The 24,340-nt window shown below is 35.8% G+C and overlaps 1 protein-coding gene across 1 annotated transcript in view; it reads right to left on the reverse strand.

The window, feature by feature from the left end:
• Positions 1-5,563, reverse strand: part of SLC7A11 (solute carrier family 7 member 11) — a 74,223-nt gene extending 68,660 nt beyond the window's left edge. The window contains exon 1 of the mRNA XM_010379371.2: positions 4,942-5,563. Coding sequence (XP_010377673.1) covers positions 4,942-5,218 — 277 coding nt within the window. The 5' untranslated portion in view covers positions 5,219-5,563. The remainder of the gene's footprint in view (positions 1-4,941) is intronic.
• Between the last annotated feature and the right edge of the window lie 18,777 nt (positions 5,564-24,340).

Genomic DNA, 24,340 nt, shown 5'->3' on the forward strand with positions numbered 1-24,340 from the left:
AGTCCAAATGTTTGAGTTAGCTTTTAACTTTTTTTGAATTATTTTTTGAGAACCCTTTTAATAAATTATGTTTCCATGGAAAATCAAAATAAATAAGCTGTATCCACTCTTTAGAAAACTATGGACTCTATGCCTTGCAAGATTTCATTTAATTTGTAGGATATATTTTGTCAACAAAATGAATTCTGACCCCTTCTGTTTCTATAAAAGGCTATCTTGAATGTTTTTTGAAGTGTACACTCTGGGTTTTTTTTTTTTTTTTTTTTTTTGAGATGGAGTTTCTCGTCACCCAGGCTTGAGTGCAATGGTGCCTTCAGCTCACTGCAACCTCCACCTCCCAGGTTCAAGCAGTTCTCCTGCCTCAGGGTCCCGAGTAGCTGGGATTACAGGTGGCCACCACCACGCCCAGCTAATTTTCGTTCTTTTAGTAAAGACGGGGTTTCACCATGTTGGCCAGGCTGGTCTTGAACTCCTGACCTCAGAAGATCCATCCACCTCGGCCTCCCAAAGTGCTGGGATTACAGGCATGAGCCCTTGTGCCCAGCCAGAATATACTTTTTTTTTTTTTTTTTTTTTTTTGAGACAGAATCTCACTCTCTCCCCAAGGCTAGAGTGCAGTGGCATAATCTCTGCTCACTGCAACCTCTACCTCCAGGGTTCAAGCTATTCTCCTGCCTCAGCCTCCCGAGTAGTTGGGATTACAGGCACCTGCCAGCACGCCCGGCTAATTTTTTGTATTTTTAGTAGACACGAGGGTTCTCCATGTTGGCCGGGCTGGTCTCGAACTCCCAACCTCAGGTGATCTGCTCGCCTCGGCCTCCCAAAGTGCTGGGATTACAGGCGTGAGCCACTGCACCCGGCCCAGAATATACATGAGGTGCTATAATTTATATTTGTGTACTTCAGATCGAATTAACTATGAGCTAAATTTTTAATATTTAACGATACAATTCACATACAATTGGACAAATATGCAACTTCCCAAAACCTCAGTTTCACTCTCTGTGAAATGGAGATCTCAGTTTCTACCTCATAAGGGAATTATGTGTATAGATGTGGCAGTGGGTACCTAGGAGAGTACATGGCCTGACACATGGCAAGCACCACATGAAATATAGCTATACTTATTAATTTGAGTAATTAACAAGAAAATAAAAAATATATCCTGTCATTATGTGAAAAGTTCTATCTGTACTGCCAAGTGCTCAAATGTAAGAAAACGATTTTTTTCCAAGCTACTTCTGAGAATAAAAGTGTAGAAAAGTATTACTGATTAATAATAATTTAGACAGAACTGTCCAACATAAATATAATTTGGATACTCAGTGAAATCTTAGTGTTACATATTTTATATCTGATTTCTAAACTTGTCATGACATCAAAGTCACCTAGGAATAATTTTTTTTTTTTTTTTTTTTTTTTGAGAGAGAGTATTGCTCTGTCACCTAGGCTAGAGTGCAGTGGCACAATCTCGCCTTACTGCAGACTCCGCATCCTGAGCTCAAGTGATCCTTCCACCTCAGCCTCCCGAATAGCTGGGACCACAGGCGTGCACCACCATGCCCAGCTAAATTTTTGTGTATTTTTTGTAGAGACAGGGTTTTGCCATGTTGCCCAGGCTGGTCTGGAACTCCTGGGCTCAAGGGTTCTGTCTGCCTCAGCCTCCCAAAGTGCTGAGATCATAGGCATGAGCCACCATGCTCGGTCTGGGAATAATTTTTAATTCGAAAACACTCAAATGAAAAACAGACTCTAATCAAGAGAGTGTAGATTGTCCACAAGAGAAATTTAAGAATCTCTATCATTTTAAAATTTGCACAAATAATTCTGAAGTAACTAGTCTGCAGACTGATATGTGGGGAACACTGATAAATTTCATCTACCTATAACTAATTATAACAAGTTGCCACTCACGCTCCATGGGGGAACATTCGCCATGTTGGTAGGCTGTCCAGAAGAGGATCCAATATAAAATGTTATTGGAAAGAGTCTTAAGTACCTCAGAATTTATTGTCAGAGAATCAATACCTAGACCTCTGTATGCTTTGCTGAAACTCCAGGATGGTTGCCCTAGGTTTACACTGAGTTCTGGGGGAATGATTTTCATTTAAAGGTCTAAAGCTTCATAACCATTTTGCCCAGATGAAAAAAGTTCAAAACAAGATGTAAAAATCCATGTATTGACCCTTCACTTAAAAAAAAAACTATATATATGTGTTAAACCAAATGTACAGATTCTTTACAGTTGGTCCCAGAGTTCTAGAGTCTTTTTAAAAAGAAGGATTATTTTTTCTCTACATTTTGCTTTGCTTACTGTTAGAGAGGCACTCCTGTCCAAAAGCTTCTGGTAACTTAAGTGACAAATGCAACGCAAATAAAGATAAGTAGATTAATACGAGAGCACACTCTCTTCAATTATTAATCAAAGAACACCAGCTCAAGTGTAATGTTAGCTAGTCTCCTTAGCTGTTTCTCTCTTTTTATTGTTTTTGAGCTTCTGCTTAAGATGATATGTAATACTTATGCATAAGCATATTTTCATAGTGCAAGTCAACATCACTTTAACTAGTTCAATATGCATACTGATCTATTTTATTACATCTGAATAATCTTTTATTATGTGTAAAAATTGAATCCCATAGTGGAAGCTGCATGCACATAAGTATGTAAAGTCCGGTAAACTGGTTGTGGTTTTTCTGATTAGATATTGATTTATTCTGAATATACAAAGTGTTGTAGGAAGATTTAAAGACTGAGGTGCACAAAGTCATTTAAGATGATCAACAATTAGGTTTCTCTTTATCTACAAGTGCATACACCAGAGCTATTTTAAAATTAATAGTGGCTAAGGGTACTATCAGAGTTTCTCATAATGGTATTACTCCAAATTATTTTATAAAGATGGGAAGTAATACTGGGAAATAATGATACATAATTGTTACTGAATATTTAATAAAGCACAAGTTAGTCATATAAATAATACCACAAACTCTTTTTAAAAACCCCAAATAATTCCTCTATAAATCTTTCTATACTATGACCTTGTTTTAACAAGTTTTATTTAAAATAAATAATTTCTTCCTAAAAATGGAATTTGAGGACCAGGAGCGGCATCACTGCTCATGCCTGTAATTCCAACACTTTGGGAGACTGAGGCAGGTGGATCATGAGGTCTGGAGATCGAGACCAACCTGGCTAACACAGTGAAACCCCATCTCTACAAAAATACAAAAAATTTGCCAAATGTGGTGGCACACACCTCTAGTACCAGCTACTCAGGAGGCTGAGGCAGGAGAATTGCTTGAACCTGGGAGACGGAGGCTGCAGTGAGCCGAGATCACACCACTGCACTCCAGCCTCAGCAACAGAGCGAGACTCCATCTCAAAAAAAAAAAAAAAAAAAAAAAAAAGGAATTTGAGTTATCTAGATGAGCGTCAAACCAATGATTTAAAACATCACAAGGCCTGAGTGGAAAGAATGAATGGATTGGTACACATGGGAACAAGAGTTAGTACTTGTTAGTTAGTCCTAGAGTTAGTGTTAGTACTTGTTAGTGTTAGTCCTAGAGTTAAGACAAAGAGTAACTTTAAAGTATAGAATCTTTCCCAAGAAGAGTAAACAAAACTTCATAGCATAAATCATATTTAATGTTTGACAGTTCACCAGTTTCTATCATCTTTACAACAAACTCAGGTAGCTCTCTAGTAATTTGCCTATTTCATAAGGGGCATTTATTTATCTCTTTATTATTAATTCTCAAATCAATAGAAGAGACATAAATTTTGAAGAAAAATTCATAATTATACTTCTACCAGTTCCCTTCGGATTAATTCGGTGAACAGGTGGACAAATTATCTGTGTCCCTGGAGAATAAGTGAAATATAGATGATAAAAACAGATCTAGTCAAGCACAGAAAACTAACACCCAACTGAAGTTTTAAAACTTATATTGCAAAAGTGTATGGGTATTGAGAAGAGATGAAAGGTTGAAAAGTAATTTGAAATTTGCTCAGGCCATTGCAATATGCCCCATTATGATAGGGATTGAATTATGTGCCATCATACATTTCTCTCTCATGTCAAGGACTTTTGAAAGGATATTAAGAGGTGACAAGCACATGAACTTAAAAAATACTTTTAAGGCCGGGCGCGGTGGCTCAAGCCTGTAATCCCAGCACTTTGGGAGGCCGAGACGGGCGGATCACGAGGTCAGGAGATCGAGACCATGCTGGCTAACACTGTGAAACCCCGTCTCTACTAAAAATACAAAAAAAAAAAAAACTTAGCCAGGCGAGGTGGCGGGCGCCTGTAGTCCCAGCTACTCAGGAGGCTGAGGCAGGAGAATGGCGTAAACCCGGGATCCGGGCCGAGATCCGGCCACTGCACTCCAGTCCGGGCGACAGAGCGAGACTCCGTTTCAAAAAAAAAAAAAAAAAAAAAAAAAAAAAAAAAAAACTTTTAAAAAGACTGCCACCCATGTGTTTGGCTAATAAAAAGTCAGTAAGGTTTCTGCTGAACACTCCGTTCTATGTCTAAATAGGCCATGCCAGGTTCCACTTCACAGGTGTTTCATTCAACATGCCAGCTGCCAGAATGCCCAAGCTAAGCACAACTGCCCGGCACAGAAAGTGTGCATGTTTTTTACTGGGTCATGAAAGTTAGTCTTTGCTCTCATCCCACAGGGAAAAGTCAGAAAATAGCCTGTCTTAGTCAGGAAAAGAAAGTACAGCCTGTAGGAAATAATTTGAGGGCGTTCCAGATCCCACCAACAGTGGATTCTGCGTCTGGGTAGTTCACGTACCTGAACAAAAATTTTAAAAATTTGGTGTGGCCTTTGCCATCCATTCACTCCTCAAAAATTACCATTTGCTTTCCCAGAAAGCAAGCTTTCCAGTCCCACAGCCACGCCCCCTCCCCCCCAAAGAAAAAGTTGCACTCACCAAATAATGACAGGACCCCACACACCGTCCAGATGGTCAGAGACATGCCCACGCTGCCTGTGTTCTGGAGCACGCCCTTAGGAGAGATGAAGATTCCTGCTCCAATGATGGTGCCAATGATAATGGAGATTCCCCTCAGTAAAGTGACTTTCCTCTTCAGCTGCACTTTCTCCTGCCCAGGTGGCTCCTTGTTGCCCAGGGAAGGCAGCCTCCTGTTAACATTTCCCTGCAGGTAACCTCCTTTGGAGATGGTGGACACAACAGGCTTTCTGACCATAGTAGGGGCACACGGGGGGAAAACAAAACAGAGGGAAAGAAAACAAAACTTTCAACTTTGGTGTCTCTTGGTGTTAACTGATCGAGGTCTTCCTCTTTGCTTTCTTTGCTTTCAGACTGTCTCTCTCAGTGCTATAGTGTTCACAGGTAAAAACCCAAAGGTGTGCTTTTTCCTTCACAGCTGCTAATTACTAATGAGAAACACCTGTGTATGCATCGTGCTCCCAGCTCTCCACCTCCTCGTTCTACCGCTGCTGCTGCTGCCGCCCTATCATTACAAACCAGCTCAGCTTCCTCATGGGCTTGTATTTAAGCGCCTGCCTGTCACACCAACTTACTACAGCTAAATGATGATGCAAATTCTCCAGGTTTGCATCAGCCACATGAGAAGGCTCCAGCATTACTCAGCTCTTTTTTTTTTTTTTTCAAAAAAAAAAAAAAAAAAACAGGAGGAGCTTGTTGCTCAACTGACCTAAGCTTTTTAGAGAACAAAGCACACACTTTAAAGAGATTTTGGCCAATCCAGAAGTAGTAAATTCGGAACAGACCTTCCCAGAGATTTAAAGCAACTCGTAGTGAGCAACAAAAGCTGTTCAAACAAAATGAAACAGGAAATAGTTACTTCATTTTAAGGAATTTCTTTTTCTTTAATGCATGTATAAAAACATTTTACACGCGACTGTTTTGTGAGTAGAATGTATCCTAAAGCTGCATTTTTGATAACAACACAGTTTGAGTTTCATAATTTGTGTAATGCTTATTTTTATTTTTATTTTGAGTTTCTTATAAGGCAATACAGTCAAATCTAACATTTACAAAATTAAAAAGATTCTACACTTTATACTGCTGTCACATACATACAACTGTAAGCCTTCCTCAACATTAAAAGATAAAATGATTTCTTACTACTCATAATAAACCAACATTTTAAATCACATCTGAGTGTGACAAATATAAAATTCACCATGACTCCAGAAAATAGTCATTTTCTGATTCTCATTAGCATAAGGTGATTTTTTTAACTAATGAAAAAGATACATATTGTTCCTTTGAATTACCAAAAAAATTTCTAAGTTCAAAATTACGCAATTGCAATTACATAAAAATATGCATCTAGCAAAAGTCTGTAAAGGAAAACACAGAATAGTAGTTACAGAAAGTAATGATATTATGTATGACTTTTTCCACATTATATAAACTATTGTTATATTATGATTATAAATTTAAAATGTAAGCTAAGATTTAAATATTTACTTTGCAATAGTCAAAAAGGCAAAACATTTTTAAACCCTTCTAACTTTCTCAACCAAGTGTCAAGAAAAAACAAATACGAAAAGAAAAGAAATCCTAGATATCATTTTTGGCTATAGTTACATGTGGTTTTGAATTCAGTGAGAAGAATTGAATGTTATCATTACCCTGAAGCTAGCTTTACGCACCATTAAATATGCTTCTGAACCTTTGAACAAAAACCACAAACAAAAAGCCTGTGTGCGAGAGGTTGGCAAGGAAAGAAGGGAGTCAAGTATGGTCAGGATGATCAAAGAAAGAAATAAGAAATTGCCATTAGGAAAGTAGCATCGAAAAGGTCAGACCATTTTCTGTTGTGTTGGCACCTGAGAAAATGACACCACCTCAATGCTTTGCCATCCAAATAATTGAGGCGACATTTTCTCCTTTTTAAATTATCTATCTAAATTCTATATAATTGGCTTTGGCTACACCAAGTTAAAGTTTTTATTTATTACTTTTTCTCACTTGCTATGTCTTTCAAAAAACAAAAATGGGTCATTTTCCTCATGCAATCTTGCTAAAACTCCTAAAGAAGGAAGCTAAATGGAGATTCTTTTCCTTCCAATTCTCTTCCTCCTCCTACATCTCCTTTCACTCACACAATTTTCCTGATTAATGTACCTAAGGGGGAGTGGCTTTTGTTTCCCAATAAGAGAAACATATTAGCTCTGAAGAAATATGAGATAAAAGTAGGACGCTAGGAATCACAGGGAACAGCAACTTTCTTTCTCTAATTAACAGTGTCACACTTTAATTTTGAATTTTGTTATAAATAACTGAACTAATAAGTTGAGTCAAAGACCCCACTCAGATAGGAAGCTGAATGAATTCTAAAGGACGATTATTTTTTCAATATTAAGTAACAGTTTCCTCCTCACAGCATTTTTTTAAAATTGCAAAGAAAAATGGCTGATGTTAGACTAAAAACCAAAAGGATTGTACTTTCATGTAAGATAGAGGCCACCACTCAAATGTTTGCAAAGCTGCACATTGCTACTAAGGGCAGCAGTGTACCTCTTCTAAGCACCCCAAAATCTGTAGAAAATGCAGTTTATAAAGAAAATGTTGAATTTTCTTGAACTCTTAAAATCGCCAGTTCTAAGCGTGTAAACTAAGAGTTTGGATGGTCCTCAAATACTTGTGTAACATAAAAATGTGTTCAAAGCAAATGAATACATATTCTTCATCCTCTATTAGGCCTTACTTTTAGCATAGCTGTCAAATTATGAGACTATCCTAGTGCAATTCGCAAAAACTTATTTACTGCTTACTGTGCACAAGAAATAGTCCTAGCTTCCTCACAGCATCTCATAATAGAAATAGACATAATGTATAGTGATAGCTACCATTTTCTAGTAATAATTTCTGTCCCATGGTTATAAATATAGGTATATAATCTAGGCCTGGCCAAAAATAATCCATTGCTCTGGCTGCAGAGTATTGGGCTATTACCTGAGCTTGGCTATTTCTAAATAGAATTAGAATTAGCTTTTTTCATCTGTTGTTGGAGATTGTAAAGATGTGACCTGAGAACAACCGGTGGCCATGTTCCTCGACATATTGCAAATCTCCTCATGGAATAAGATTGAATATGCAGAAATTAGAGATATTCAGAAAGTCCGAGTACTATCATGCCCTATCTTAGTTCCTAAGGGACACAGATTGGCTCGGGATCCTGAAGATCTTCATTTGCTTCTGTAAGCTACCTTGTTTCCTTGCCAGGTGTGCTACCTAATAACATATCAAAAGTCAATTGTACATGGATCATGGAGCTAAATTTGAACGGTGCATCATGAATGTTTCTAGAAATGGGTCACCCGATATGATAGTAATTAGTCACATGTGGTTATCAGCTCTTGAAATCTGACTAGATTTTGAAGTCTTAGTTATTAATAATTTGTATTATTCATATCAGTTTTACCTATTTTACTTTTTATTATGGCTACTAACAATTAAAATCATATCTGTGGTTCAAAGTTGTGGCTTACTTTATAATTCTAACGGACAGTGCTGATCTAGAGGAAAATGCAGAATGTATTTCTAAACTTTGTGTAAGCAGGGATTTCTTAAAAGGGACTCACAAACCCTAATATAAAAAAGAGAAAAATACAGTGTAATACATTAAAATTAAGAATTTGAGTTTATCAAAATATATTACTTGGTTATAAAAGTGGATCTTAAAATAGGGCAAAATATTTCCAATTTGCAAAGCTCTCATATCGAGAATACATAATAAGTTTGTATAAATCAATAGGAAAATGACAGACAACCCAATAAAAAATGGCCAAGAAATTTGAACAGATGTTCAATAAAATGGTCAATTCATTTGTGAAAACCTGCTCAACAGTATTAGTTATTGGGGCAATTAAAACCGAAACCACAATAAGCCATCAATTCCCACTGAGAGTGGCTCACATGAGACAGACTAGCAATACCAGGAGTACTGACAGCATGGAGGAACCAGAATTCTTACACTGCTGCTGGCGGGATACAAATTGGTACATCCATTATAGAAAGTTGTTTGATGGTATCTTTTTTTTATTTTATTTTATTTTATTTTATTTTATTTTATTTTATTTTATTTTGAGACGGAGTCTCACTCCGTCGCCGGGGCTGGAGTGCAGTGGCCGGATCTCAGCTCACTGCAAGCTCCGCCTCCCGGGTTTACGCCATTCTCCTGCCTCAGCCTCCCGAGTAGCTGGGACTACAGGCGCCCGCCACCACGCCCGGCTAGTTTTTTGTATTTTTTAGTGGAGACGGGGTTTCACAGTGTTAGCCAGGATGGTCTCGATCTCCTGACCTCGTGATCCGCCCGTCTCGGCCTCCCAAAGTGCTGGGATTACAGGCTTGAGCCACCGCGCCCGGCCGATGGTATCTTTTAAAGTTAAACAGACACATACCCTTTGAACAACAACAACAAAAAAACACTCCTGGGAATATGCCCAATAAAAATTCAGGGCATCTATATGTCAAAAAGCATGGATAAGAATATTCCTAGTACCTTTATTCATTTGAAAATAACCAAATGTCCATTAACAGTATAACAGATATATATATCATTGTATTTATTCAGTGAAATACTGCAATACTATAAAAAAAAAAAGGACGAACAATAGTGATATAAAAAACAATATGGGTGATTCTCACATAATGTTAGAAGACAGAAGAAAAAAGCATATACTGCATGGTTCAATTTATATAAAGTTTAAAAACAGGTGAAATGATTCTACAGTCTGAGAACTCTCCGGTTATCTTTGGAGATAAGCATTTCTAGTGATTGCGAGGGGGAACAAAAACAGTTCTAGAGTCCTGGTATTGTACTATTTTATAACCTGGGTAGTAATTACCTGAATATTTTAACTTTCTGACAATTCACTGAGCTTTACATTTATTTTATTTTATTTCACTTTATTTTATTATTTTTTTCTGAAGCGGAGTCTCACTCACTGTGTTGCCCAGGCTGGAGTACAGTGATATAATCTCGGCTCACTGCAACCTCTGCCTGCCGGGTTCAAGCGATTCTCCTGCCTCAGACTCCCGGGTAGCTGGGAATACAGGCATGTGCCACCATGCCCAGCTAATTTTTGTATTTTTAATAGAGACAAGATTTTGTCATGTTGGCCAGGCTGGTTTTGAACTCCTGACATCAACTGATCCACCTGCCACGGCCTCCCAAAGTGCTGGGATTACAGGCATGAGCCACTACGCCTGGCCTACATTTATATTGTTATACCTTTCTGTATTTATATCATAACTCAGTTATAAAAAAAAAAGCACAACAGTTGAAAATTTGTGATGTTCTTTCAGAAACAGATTGCTCAAGCAGACAAATAAGCAAAACTGTAGAAAATTTGGGGAGCATAATTGATCAACTCAATACCGTTACTTTATAGAGAATTTCCCATCCACCAAATACAAAATAAAAATTATTTTCAAGTATATATGAAACATTAACAAACCTATTCGTATCAAAGGCAAAAATGAAACCCCAGCAAATTCCAAAGAATCAACATTATATAAACTATACACTCTTACTATAAGTAAGGGAGGAGACCACCCTTCATATCATCTTATGCCCAATTTTTGCCTCCAAAGAAAGAAGAAGAAGTAGAAACTAAAAGACAGAAATGAAATCCACAGGCAGGCAGCCCGGTGCCGTACCCTGGGCCTGGTAGTTAAAGATCCACCTCTGAGCTAATCGGTTATGTTATCTATAGATTACAGGCATTGTATAGAAATGCACTGTGAAAATCCCTATCTTGTTTTGTTCTGATCTAATTACTGGTGCATGCAGCCCCCAGTCACGTACCCCCTGCTTGCTCAATCAATCATGACCCTCTCACATGCATCCCCTTAGAGTTGTGAGCCCTTAAAAGGGGCAGGAATTGCAGGGAGCTTGGCTCTTGAGACAGGAGTCTTGCTGATGCCCCCGGCTGAATAAACCCCTTCCCTCTTTAACTCGGTGTCTGAGGAGTTTTGTCTGCCGCCCATTCTGCTACATAAATATGCAACAAAATTAGAAATTAATAGTTATAAAACTAATAAAATAAATCTTATATGTCTGGAAATTAAAAATCATACTACCAGCTGGGTGCAGTGGCTCATGTAATCCCAGTGTGAGGCTGAGGCAGGAGAATCGCTTGAGCCTGGAAGGCAGAGGTTATAGTGAGCTGAAATTGTGACGCAGGGAGACTCTGTCTCAAAAAAAATAAATAAAATAAAAAAAAATCATACTACCAACTTATCTTTAAATTAGAAAATGGCTCTGAGAAAAAATTCACAAAATAGTTAAGACTGAATAACCACGAAAACCTTATGTTCAAATTCGTTAGAGTAGATTAAAGAAAACTTAAAGGAAAACTTAAAGCTTCAAGATACATTCATCAGAAAATAAAAGAGGAAATGAGCTCAATATTCAACAGAAAAATTTAAGTAAAAAGAATATAGTCAAAGAAGATAAAAAAGAAGAAAAAAAGAAATTACAGATAGAAGAAGAAAAAAAGATAATTACAGAAATCAAAAAATTAAGAACAAAGGGGGAATAGAAAACATTCCCAATTGGAAAATCTAATTATTTAGAAAGAATAATAATTTAGATACAGGTTTGGCAAATGTAAGCAATAAAAAATTAGGAAATACATTAAATGTGAGTTTAAAAAAAGAGAAAATAGAGAGCTAAAGAGAATTTTTAAATAATAAAAGAGTATAGTGATCTACTACATGGAAAATAATTTGAGACTCAGAATAAAATGGATACATTTCTGGAAAATGAATCGATTCTGTTAGTCACTAGAAAAAACAGAAAAAGTGAATGGAAGGGCAACTACTTATGGTGCTAATCAAGGATATCCCTGGCTCGAAAAACAAAACCAAACAAAACTGGATTCTACTTGTTTTACAGGTAAGGCATACCAAATTTTTATGAAATAAATAATCTCCTCCTTAGCGAAATTATTTCAGAAAGTGAAAAAAGGAGGAAAAACTGCAGAACTCATTTTTGTGAGTTTAGTGCAGACATTGGCCAACTTCCTGTAAAAGGCCAAGCAGTAAATATTTTAGGTTGTAAGGCTACACATTGTTTCTGTCCATGTTCTGTGTATCTGTGTGTGTGTGTGTGTGTGTATGTCTGTGTGTCTGTGTCTGTGTGTGTTACAGCCCTTTAAAAACATAAAATTTTTCTTAGCTCCTGTGTAGTTTGCCAACTCTTTGTTTAGCACTATCTTAACTGCAAATAAGGTATTACAAAGTCAGTGCAATGGGCACTGACAGGAAGTTTTATAAATAAAATTTTATTAGAACATAGCCATGCCCACTCATTTGTATATTGCCTATGGCTGCTTTCATACTACAACAGTAGAGTTGAGTAACTGCAAAAGATACTGAATGGCCAAATAAGAAATTTTTATAATTTGCCTCTTTACAGAAAAAGTTCGCTAACTCTGGCTTAAGAGAACATACAGGAATTGACTATTTCCACTTTGATGTTCTCTCTTACTAGCAACTCTCCTTGCATATTCAGTGCTTGCTATTCCTACAAGATAGAAGTTAAAACAAAAACAAGGTAAGGCAAAAAATATTATGTATGAAGAGAGTCATTGTACAGATAAAACATCTTTATGTATCTAAGAACACAGCACAAAATATGTGAAGCAGATACAATAAAATAACAAAGAAAATTTGATAAGCAAATGTTGGAAAATTCAACAAGCTTCTCTCAATATTAAACCAATAGGAAAAAATATCAGTTGTAGGTGATAGTTGATGTTCTATGGAGATTTTCTCATAACACTTTTCTTATTTCTGGGCATTTGTTCCTTAGCTTCTGTTTTTGCTTAAAAAGTCATACCTGCGACTCTCCTGAGAGGATGGCGCTTAGATTGGCAGAGCTATTTTTCCCATGAGACAGAGAGATGCCTGGGAGTTTACATCCCTTGTGGAATATTAAGGGATGTTAACCAGTCACTCCTTGATTTGAGAAAATGACAGTCCAACACACTTGCCTTGAATTGCGACAATCTCTAAAGTGTATTTTGCCCTCTAGAGTTATTTTCCCAATCTGCAGGATCAGGCCAGGACTTTATCCGAAATTCTACCTTTCTTTGTCTTTCTCTTCCATGTTCTGCTTCCTGCACTCCCTTCACAGTATTCATAGAAGCATTTCCTTATTTTGTGGTATTTTTCTAGAGAACTCGAATTAAGACAGTTGACATTGAACGTAGTCGAGTGCAGACTCAAAAAAATCTGTAGTTTATTCACTCACCTTCCAAATGGCAGTAACGAGCCCAACTCAAGTGACCAGCAGCGTATGTATATCTCCTGTCAGGCTGCTGTATTGCAGTTACTAAGATTTTCACCTGGGATGAACTGGGATAGGGTAGAGTTGAATAGGGATGAACTGCTTTGTGCAACCTCTAGTATTTGGGAATATTACAGTACTCTCCTTAAAGTTAGAGATAAGACAAAGATATTGTCACCTCTATCATTTATCATTTTCTATGCATTAACTGCTAGAATTAGACAAGAAAAAGCATGAAGAACGAAAAAAAGAACACAAAAACTCATTATTTTATGATTAATTACCTGGAAAAAAATAAAACATTCAACAACAACAACAACAAAAATCTCTCCTACAATGAATTAAACTATTTTAAAGTAATGGTTACAATAAATAAGTTTCCAAATCAGTACATTTTATATATACAAACAAGTTACATGACATAATGAAAGACATCATACCATTTACAACAGTAACAAAGAATTTAAAAGCTAAGAATAAAATTAACAAGACATTTGTAAATTGTATATTTTTTAAAAAAACAGCTTGACCAGATAGAAAGATATGTCATTTTTTTTTTTTTGAGATGGAGTCTCGCTGTGTCGTCCAGGCTGGAGTCCTCCGCCTCCCGGGTTCACGCCATTCTCCTGCCTCAGCCTCCCGAGTAGCTAGGACTACAGGCGCCCGCCACCATGCTCGGCTAATTTTTTGCATTTTTAGTAAAGACGGGGTTTCACTATGTTAGCCAGGATGGTCTCGATCTCCTGACCTCGTGATCCGCCCGCCTCGGCCTCCCAAAGTGCTGGGATTACAGGTGTGAGCCACGGTGCCTGGCCTGTAAATTGTATATTTTTTTAAAAACAGCTTGACCAGATAGAAAGCTATGTCATGTTTTTAGATAGTAATACTAATAACAAGCTGTCAATTTTTTAAGTTAATTTATAAATGGAACATAATACAAATAAAAATGCCAGGAACATTTTTAACCAGGAAAAGTAATTCTACAACTATATGAAAATGTTAACTTTTCATGACTAAAAAACAAAGATTGAGAAAATACAAGGTCATCAAAATATACTACGATTGTTCAGTAGTTAAAACCCAGTGGTGTAGGTAAATTAAAAACAGAATCTAAAGACCAGAAATTGGCCCAAATAAATTTTGAATTTTACCAAATGATAAAAGTATCATCTCAAACCAGAGGAAAAAATATCAACTATTTAAAAATGATGTGGGACTTGGTTATACACCATGGACTACTACTCAGCTGTATAAAAAAGAACAAAATCATGTCCTTTGTAGAAACATGGATGCAGCTGAAGGCCATTATCCTAAGTGAATTAATGCAGAAACAGAAAAGTAAATACCACATGTTCTCACTTATAAGTGGAAGCTAAACACTGAGTACATATAGACATAAAGATGGGAACGACAGGTACTGGGGACTACTTTAGTGGAGAGAGACGGAGGAGGTGGGGACTGAAAAACTACCCATTGGCTACTATCAGTGACGGTTACTACCTGGGTGATAGGATCATTAATACCCCAAACACCAGCATCATAATATACCCATAATTTACCCATGTAACAAACATGCACATGTGCCCCCGAATCTAAAATAAAAGCGGCCGGGCGCGGTGGCTCAAGCCTGTAATCCCAGCACTTTGGGAGGCCGAGACGGGCGGATCACGAGGTCAGGAGATCGAGACCATCCTGGCTAACCTGGTGAAACCCCGTCTCTACTAAAAAATACAAAAAACTAGCCGGGCATGGTGGCGGGCGCCTGTAGTCCCAGCTACTCGGGAGGCTGAGGCAGGAGAATGGCGTAAACCCGGGAGGCGGAGCTTGCAGTGAACTGAGATCGGGCCACTGCACTCTAGCCTGGGTGACAGAGCCAGACTCCGTCTCAAAAAATAAATAAATAAATAAAATAAAAGCTAAAATTATTTTTTAATAAATGAAGTGGGGAACCCTAAACTGTTAGAAAAACATAAAGTTGAATTAATTGTTCATACCATACAACAGAAATAAAATCATAATAGATCAAAGGTATAAATGTAAAAATAAAGTCACAAAAGTTCTATAACAAAACATGGTAGAAAGTCCTGTAATAAAACATAGTAGAATTCCTTTAGAATCTAGAGTGCAAAAGGTTTGTCTAACTGACACAAACTCTAGAAGCCACGATAAAAAAAAGAGATCATTTTAACAAGATAAATTATTGAAATCTTTCTGGCAAAAAGAAAAAATCATAAAGTCAAAACATAAAATCATAATGTCACAAAAATGTGATATATTTAAAACCGAAGCCAAAGTTCTAGTCCTTTTAAATTTAACAAAGTTCATACAAATTGATAACAAAACAATCAGCAACCTAACTGAAAATGAGCAAAGGATATTAATAAATTCTTCACAGTAAAAAAAAAATACATATGGCTTTTACACATATGCAAAGATATTCAATCTTAATCATATTGAAATACAATTTCAAAAATCAAGAATGTTCTCATTAACAAATAGAGTTGGTCAAAAGGAGAAGCTTTCTTGAAGCAGGATATTCTGGCCAAACTTGGAATAATTTGAGCACTAAGAAAGATAATGATTGCAATGAATTATTATACATTTTTTAAATGATGAGTGTAGTTTCATTAGAAGAGAGAAGGGAAAAAAGAAAAGGGATGTTCTTTAAAGAATCCCAGCTAATAAATGTAAAAGGAATGAAAGAAAGAAAATCAATGATTTTGCAATTCTACTCAATAATTGATTCAGACAAGCATCATAATGAATGTGGAAACCACTGAGTGAAATCTGATTAAAATAGAAAATATTCACTTACTTTTGAATTATTCATCCAAAGATCACTTATAAATTTCACAGGAAAATGTACCTTTGTAAAAGGGAGATCTGGTGGTCACTGCCTTAATTAAATGACCAAACCTAACATCACCAATAATGCCGGTTAACATAACCAATATTGATAACTCAATATACTTTATGTAAAATTCTTGCCAAAAATGGTTACCCTGAATCCAGTGATAAGAAAACAAAACAATCCGAAAAATCTAGAATATGATAAAATCTATGCCACAGTTGGCCTGGAATTTTCCTCTTTCTCTCTCTCTCTTTCTCTCTTTCTTTCTTTTTTCCTTCTTTCTTTCTGTTTGAGACAGAGTCTCACTGTCACCCAGACTGGCATGATCTCTGCTCACTTCAACCTCTGCATCCCAAGTAGCTGGGATCACAGGAGCCCGGCACACTGCCCAACTAATTTTTGTATTTTTAGTAGAGATGGAGTTTTGCCATGTTGGTCAGGCGCATCTCAAACTCCTGACCTCAGGTGATCTGCCTGCAGGCGTGAGCTTCTGTGCCCGGCCTGGCCTGGAATTTTCAAAAACTCAGTGTAATAAAAAATAAAAAGGGAGAGAGAGTGTTCTAGATTCAAAATAACTAAAGCAATGCAACAACCTAATGCAGTTTGTCAAACTTGATTGAACTTCAGGTTTTTACATATATATGATATATTTTGGGAAATTGAAAAAATATGAATAAGAATTGTATTTTAAATTATATATGGAATTATTGTTAATTTTCTTAGATATGACAATAAAATTGTAATTGCATAGGAGAATATCATTACCTTTCAGAGATGCATGTGAAATATATATGGGTGTCATAATGTATGTAATTTGTTGCCAGATGATTCAGCAAAAATATATGTAAAGATAAGTTAGATGCGGTAAACTATTACCATTGCATCAGAGTTCATGACAGAAAAGGTTTGGAAAAAAATCGATATCCATCAAAAGGGAATAGTTAAATAATTATCCAAATATACAATGAAATACTAACCAGCTTTAAAAATTTATTTAAATCTCATAATGTAGTGGTATAGGTAAATTTCTAAAACATAACATATCTGATATTAAGTAATAAAAGAAGGGCAATAATTGTGTGTGTGCATAAAGATAATTGTGTAAAATCTGCATAGAAATTGAGCAGACGGGGGTAAAAGTAGGACAAATAGTTTTAGTTTATACTTCTTTTTAACACTGATATTTAACCTTTGTGAATGAATACCGATTTTAATAACCACAAAAATGTAACAAACAATGAGGCAAGTGCCAAGAATGTAGAGAAAAGGTAGAAAACATAACAGAAATAGATGTAAACATAATAATGAGAAATAACAAATGCGACAGCTGTGTTTCTGAAAAGCTAATAAATTTAAGCATGCTTTAGGCAAGATGGCTCAAGATAAGGAGAGGCAGTCATGACTAAACCTTAAGAAAAAAATACAGGAAATAACTAGTAACAAAACACAAGTTTAAAAACCTTAATAAAGGGCCCAAATTCGGAACAATTTATTTTAAAAGTCAGATTAAAAGAGCAATTTTCTAGAAAAACCAATACTACCAAAATGACTCAAAAATAAATAGAAAATTGGAATATATTTTTAAATAGTTAGAACTCAATCAACAGTTAAAAGCCACATTTAACAAAATAACCAACAAAAAGTAGACAGGTATTTTATAGGAGACATCCACAAACATTTAAAGGACACATAATTCCTAACTTTTGCAAACTATTACCAAAGTAGTAAAAGCAGAAAAACTCCCAATTCTTTTCTATTACACTATTATAATTTTGGTATCAAACAATAGAAAAATACAGTAAAAACATGGAAAAAGGAAGTCCAGCCTTACCTAAAATATAAATGGATGCTAAAGTGTTAACAAAAATACTTAAAATATTGGCAAATCATATTTAATAATGTATTTAAAAATTCATAATAATCTAATACGATATCTTAGAATAGAAAGATAATTGAACAATAGAAAATAAGCATAGTCTTTTGTATATTATTTATATGCAATTTTCTTGTATAAGTATAGAATTTACAATTCGTATACTGGAATGTACATAATATGGAATTAACAATTTCTAGAATCCTTTAATGTGTAATCATGTAACTAAAAGATGGTAAAATGATAAATTTAATATAGTTTGTATATAGTATATTATTTTTATATATGCATATATAATAAGATGTATATTCACATATGCTATTAAACATTTTATTAGAAATTTATTAGAAATTGGCCAGGAGTGGTGGCTCACGCCTGTAATCTCTGCACTTTGAGAGGCTGAGGTGGGCTAATCATCTGAGGTCGGGAGTTAAAGACCAGCCTGGCCAACATGGCAAAACCCCGTCTCTACTAAAAATACAAAAATTAGCAGGGCTTGGTGGCAGACTCCTGTAATACCAGCAACTCGGGAGGCTGAGCCAGGAGAACTGCTTGAACATGGGAGGATGAGGTTGCAATGACCCGAGATCCCGCCACTGCACTCCAGCCTGGGTGACAGAGCAAGACTCTGTCTCAAAAAACCCCAAAAAATAAAACAAAACAACAAAAAAAGGAATTTTAGCCCACAAAAACAGACAAGAAAGAAAATAAATAAAATGGCTAAGTATTGTAAAAAAAAGTATATAAAGAGTTTTTGTTATTCACTTTTTTTTGTTATTCACACTTTAGTTTATTGTCTAAATAGAAAGTCAAAGAGACTCTACCAACAAATATATTTAAAATAATGAGGATGCCCTGTAAGGTTGTTGAATATCAGATCATTACACCAAAAAAATTATATTTCTAAAAACAAAAAAAAATAAAATATCCTTTAAAAAGTATTAAAAGTTGAAAAATGTAGATTACCTAGAAATAAATGAAAACTTTATAAAATATTAAAATCTTCACAGAAGGATTTATAAGCAGACTTAAATTTATAGAGATATATGTCCTTTCCTGGATGACAGAACTCAATAGCTTGAAGACAGCAATCCTTATTAAATGAATTGACATGTGACAATAAAATATTTTTAAAAATTTTTATAAAACTAGATAAATTCATACTCAAATATATACTTTAAGATGAAAAGCCAAGAATGATCAGTACCAATTAGAACATAAAAACTAGTAAGAGGAGGAAAGAGTCAACTGGAAATCAAGACTTACTGCAAAAACACAGTAATTAAACTAGTGATCTTGGTACAGAAACAAATAAGTAGACCAATAGAACAGAATAGAAAGCTTACTTTAAAAGGCTCAATTACATATGAAGCCAAAGGTGTACAACAGGCAGTATTACAAAACAGTGGAGACAGAATGGCCTATGTAATCCATGGCGTTAAAATAGTTGGCTTTCTGCATAGAAGAAGTTCAGATTAGATTCTTACCTCAAAGTATACACAAAAATATTTTAAACAGATTAAAGACCTGAATATGAAAAGATAATTTTAAAAATATTTTACAAGAATGTATACGAGTAAATGCTATGTCATCAGAGCAGTGAAAAAATTTTAAACAAGACAAATATCTACATGGGTTGCTCCCTCCCTCGCCCAACAAGTTCTCTGCTCTAATCAAAAGGGCTTGTTTTTGGCCATCAGATATAAAATATGAACCTCCACACTTAATGCTTACCATTTGCTATATCATAATCCTGTTTTACTTTTTTATATCAGTCATTATCAATGCTGAGAAGGGAATAGGCACTTTGTCTATTGTGTTTGCTGCTGTACCCCTAGATCTAGTACCTGGCACGTAGTATTCTCTGAATAGAATATTTAAAGAATTGTGAAAATGAAAAAAGAAAATGAGACTATAAAGTATTTGTACGTGTATGATATTAAATTAAAAATTTTCTGTACATTAAACTTACTATAAACATAGAAATAGTCCATATCCAAGAGACCATATTTGTTTTGCATCTAAGAGAAAGTTGTAAAGTCCAGAATGTGTGCGTGTGTGTGTGTGTGTGTGTGTGGAAATGTATAAGAAAAGCAAACAATTCAAGATAGAAAGGACAAAGGATTTAATTAGATTATTCAAAGAAGAGACAATTTAACTGGCAGAACACATGAAAAAGTGACCTTAGATATGATAGCAACAGGAGACAGATGAATCCCTAGGCAGACAGGAGAGGTTCCCTGATGAAACCTGACCTTCAAACCAAAGACAGCCTGAAGCCTGAGAACCTGAGCTGCCAGTTCTGGGTGGAGTCCACAACTGGAGTTGAATTGAATGCTGCTTTTCCCAGGCCTGCCTGTGGACCAATCAGCATGTGCTTCCCCATTCTGAGCCCATAAAAATTGTGGACTCATCATCACAGAGGGCTACCCACTTTGGGTCCCCTCTTGTTGTTGAGAGCTTTTCTGTCACTCAATAAAATTCTTCTCTGCCTTGCTCACCCTCTGATGTCCACCATACCTCATTCCTCTTGGTCATGAGACAAGAACCCAGAACCCGTGGAAGAGCAGGTGTAAAAGGTGCTGTTTACACACACTCCTGCTAATCAAGCTACAGGAGTGAAAAAAACTGCTGGGCACCACACACCCCCGTTCATTGAGCTCCAGGCGGTGGGACCAAACAAGATGTGTGACGTACCCACCTTCACCAAGTTGCAGGCAGCAGGAAGAAAGAGAGCCATAACACTTCCTTGGGGTTCAGACCTCAGGACTCCCTGAGCAAAGCTGTAACAACCCTTGGGACTCCACGGTTGCTGGCATCTCTGAGTTTTGGGGTGCCACTGTCTCCCTTTTGTCCAGATACCAGGGCCCAGTGGCCCCAACAAAACCTGGGGAGAGGTGCCACTGGCCGTGGAGGATTCCGGCTGGTGAAGCAGCATTGAAAAAATTGTGTATCAGGTACACAACCGCTTTGTTGACATTTGTCTATAATAAACATTGACTGGCACTGCTTGTGGAAATCAAGTAGTGTTTACTTACCTGAAGCACAGAGAAAAGAAAGCAAGTGTAGTCAAGGTATACCACAGAGATCTTAGCTACATTCTTCAGCACTGATGGTGTTTCCCTTTCACCACTTGCAGACCATAACATACAAGAAAGCTGAGGCTTTCTGTTGCCATGACATTCTCTTTCTAGATCTGAAAGCAATCTACATCTAAGAAAATCTGGCATATGCCAGTATCTCATCTGAGTCAGGTTTACCTCATCAATCTCAAAATTGTACAATCCACAATTCAATTACAAGTTATAAGGCATTATACCTAGATATTAACATAGATCCTCATCTGTTCCCTTGCACGTTCGCAGGCTAATATAGTCTCATCAAAGACAACACTGGTGGAAAAAACATATTCCTCCCAAACACATATGGAAGAGTTATCACAGTTGACTACATCCTATGACATTTAAGAAATCTCAAAATACTTCAGATAAGACCTATTATACAATTCATGTTCGTTGACTGCAACACAATTAAGTTAGAAGTTAGAAACAGGAAAATCAAAATCCCCATTAAAACTCATTGGTCTAAAAGAAAAATAAATGGTAAGAAATGTTACAATTCTTAGGGGTGAATAATAATAATAATAGTATATCTAAATGTGTGAGGAATACCTTAGGCCACATTGAGAGGGGGATTTACCGCCTTTACTGCTCCCATTAGAAAAGAAGAAAGACTAAAAATTAAAGAGTAACTGTCCAACATAAAAGATTAAGAGTAAGCAATAGGCCCAAAGAAAGTTAAGTAAAGAAGATAATTAAGATAACAAAATAGATGAAGACAAAATAGAAAAACTCAACAAATTCTAGCTATTTTAAGAGTAGGGAAATAAAAGCAAACTTCTGGTAATATTGATGAATAAAAAGATAGAGACAGAAAATGCAAATATAGTATTATGAATGACAAAGGAGACAGTACTAATGATACAACTGAAATTATAAAGAGAACTAGCAAATATTATCAATAACCTTGTTCAAATTAGATTGAAAACGTAGGTGAAATGAACATATTTCTGTTAAAAGTAAACCTAAGAAAACTAACTTGTGAGAACATAGAACATCTGAATAGCACTATCCTTAGTAAAGAAATGGAAGTGTTGCTAAAATCTTACACAGAATTAATACAAGCTCTGGATGAGTTTCCAGGCGATCTTACAAAACATTTCAAAGACCAGTATAGTAGAAATTTGTATACCCCAAACCCACCAATTCCACTCATAGCAATTTAGCTAAGCAAAAACTTTATCCATGTGCACCAAGAGATGTTGACAAGAATAATCAAAAAGCAAAAAATTACAAACATCCCAAATTGTCTTTGACTGGAGAATGTTAAATGAATTGTGTTTTATTCACACCATGGAGCATGAAAAAGAAGAAACTACAACTGCATGCAAAAACGTGGGAAAATCTTAACATAATAAAACCCCCAAAGCAATTCAATATGACACACTCTTTATAAAGTTTAGCAACAAGCAAATGCAAACCACACACACACACACACACACACACACATCACACAAATTCCTAAAAGGCAAACTAAACTTTAGGGCTGAGTGATGCAAAGGGAGAGGGGTTTGAGAGGTCATTGGTGTCCACGGCATTATTTATAAACAAACAGATAAGCAAAAATATGGCCATGACTGGACTAATAATGTTGTGTCATGAACCTAGGAATGTAATGAATGTCATTCCTCAGGCCAGAGGTCTTACAGAAAAGAAAAAGAAGTAATTGTATCTTCTGGTCTTATCGTAACAAATCTTAACCAACTACTTTACACGGGGAAAGAAAAGTTAAGGTTTCACCTGTCTTCAGTTGGCAAATATTTAGGATGATTAACATCCACATGTTGGTGAGGATATGGGGAAAGGAAACCTAAATATTGACCTTCAAATGTAAATTTATACAATGACTTTAGGGAGCAATTTAGAAATATCTAGAATACTTAGAATATTATCTGTTATCTAGATATTTAGAATATCTGAAGTCACACTTGCACTATGAGTTAGGAATTACACTTCCATATATCTGCGTTAAATAAATTTCTTTACAAGCGCTCAATGGAGACAAGCACAAGGATCCTTCACTGCAGTATTGTTTATCACAGCAAAAACGCAGAAACATCACAGAGAAATGAACGAACTATGGTATATTCCTACTGGTAAACTGTATGTACTAAATTTGCATGTATTAACAACTCAAAACTATCAAGTTAAGTGAGAAAAGCAAACCGCAGTCAGATACACAGGGTATGATACTATTTAAGTAAAGTTTAAGAGTACACAATACAGTTTTGCATATTGTTTATGAATTCATTCAATACTTAGTAAAAGAACATTAGGTTATTACCAGTTCCTGAATAGCGAGTAGTTTACCTACAAGGCAAGAGAAGGGAGGGTTCCAGCGATCAAGCTTTGCTGGGATCTTTAATGTATTATTTCTTTAAAGTAAAAATAAGCTGTGAATTCAAGGAATATGGCAAAATAGGATCCGTTAAACCTAAATCGCACGTCGTGTGTTTGTTACATTATTTTCTTTTTTTCTGTAGGTTTTAATTATTTCATCAATAAAATTGAATTGAATTAAATTCTATTGAATTATGCAACAAAATAGCATGCCATCTCAAACTACCTTAAATGCCAGAGAACACCATCGGTTCCACAGCACAAGAGAATTATCGGAATCCTTGGAATGGTCTGATGTGTCCAGTCTTGCCTGTAATTATTTCACTCAGCTAAAGCCTAAATTCCAACATGAAAAAGGAAAGAGATTTTGGGAAGAGTACTTAGCTTTCTGTAATATAAATTTTTATCAGTTATCAGAGAATGCTGAAAGTGCTCTTTTCTAACAGATAGTTGAGGCTATATTAAATCTAGACAAACTAAAATCATTCATAAATAAGCAGTTTCAAAACACCTTAAATAAAGTCAATTAAAATATTTAATTTTTGTAGCATGTCTCTTTTAAAGAAATGTGTAAACACCGGAGAAAATATATAGAAGCAAAGTAACAAAATTATAAATACATGTATAAATGTAGGTCATATGAACATCTGAAATACCATAATTATGACGTTGTTTCCATTTCAAAAATTCAACCTATCAAAAAAATGTGGTCCTTGATTTCAGTCATGATACTGAGTCATCAAAATGTAACCACAAGCAAGTCTCCACTTGGATTTCCACTCCCTGTTCTTTTAAGAAGCAGGAAATCATAATCTCTGAAAAGGACACACCCGTCATCACTAATGACAGCC

The sequence above is a fragment of the Rhinopithecus roxellana genome, chromosome 2 (assembly GCF_007565055.1).
Source record: "Rhinopithecus roxellana isolate Shanxi Qingling chromosome 2, ASM756505v1, whole genome shotgun sequence".
Lineage (NCBI taxonomy): Eukaryota > Metazoa > Chordata > Mammalia > Primates > Cercopithecidae > Rhinopithecus > Rhinopithecus roxellana.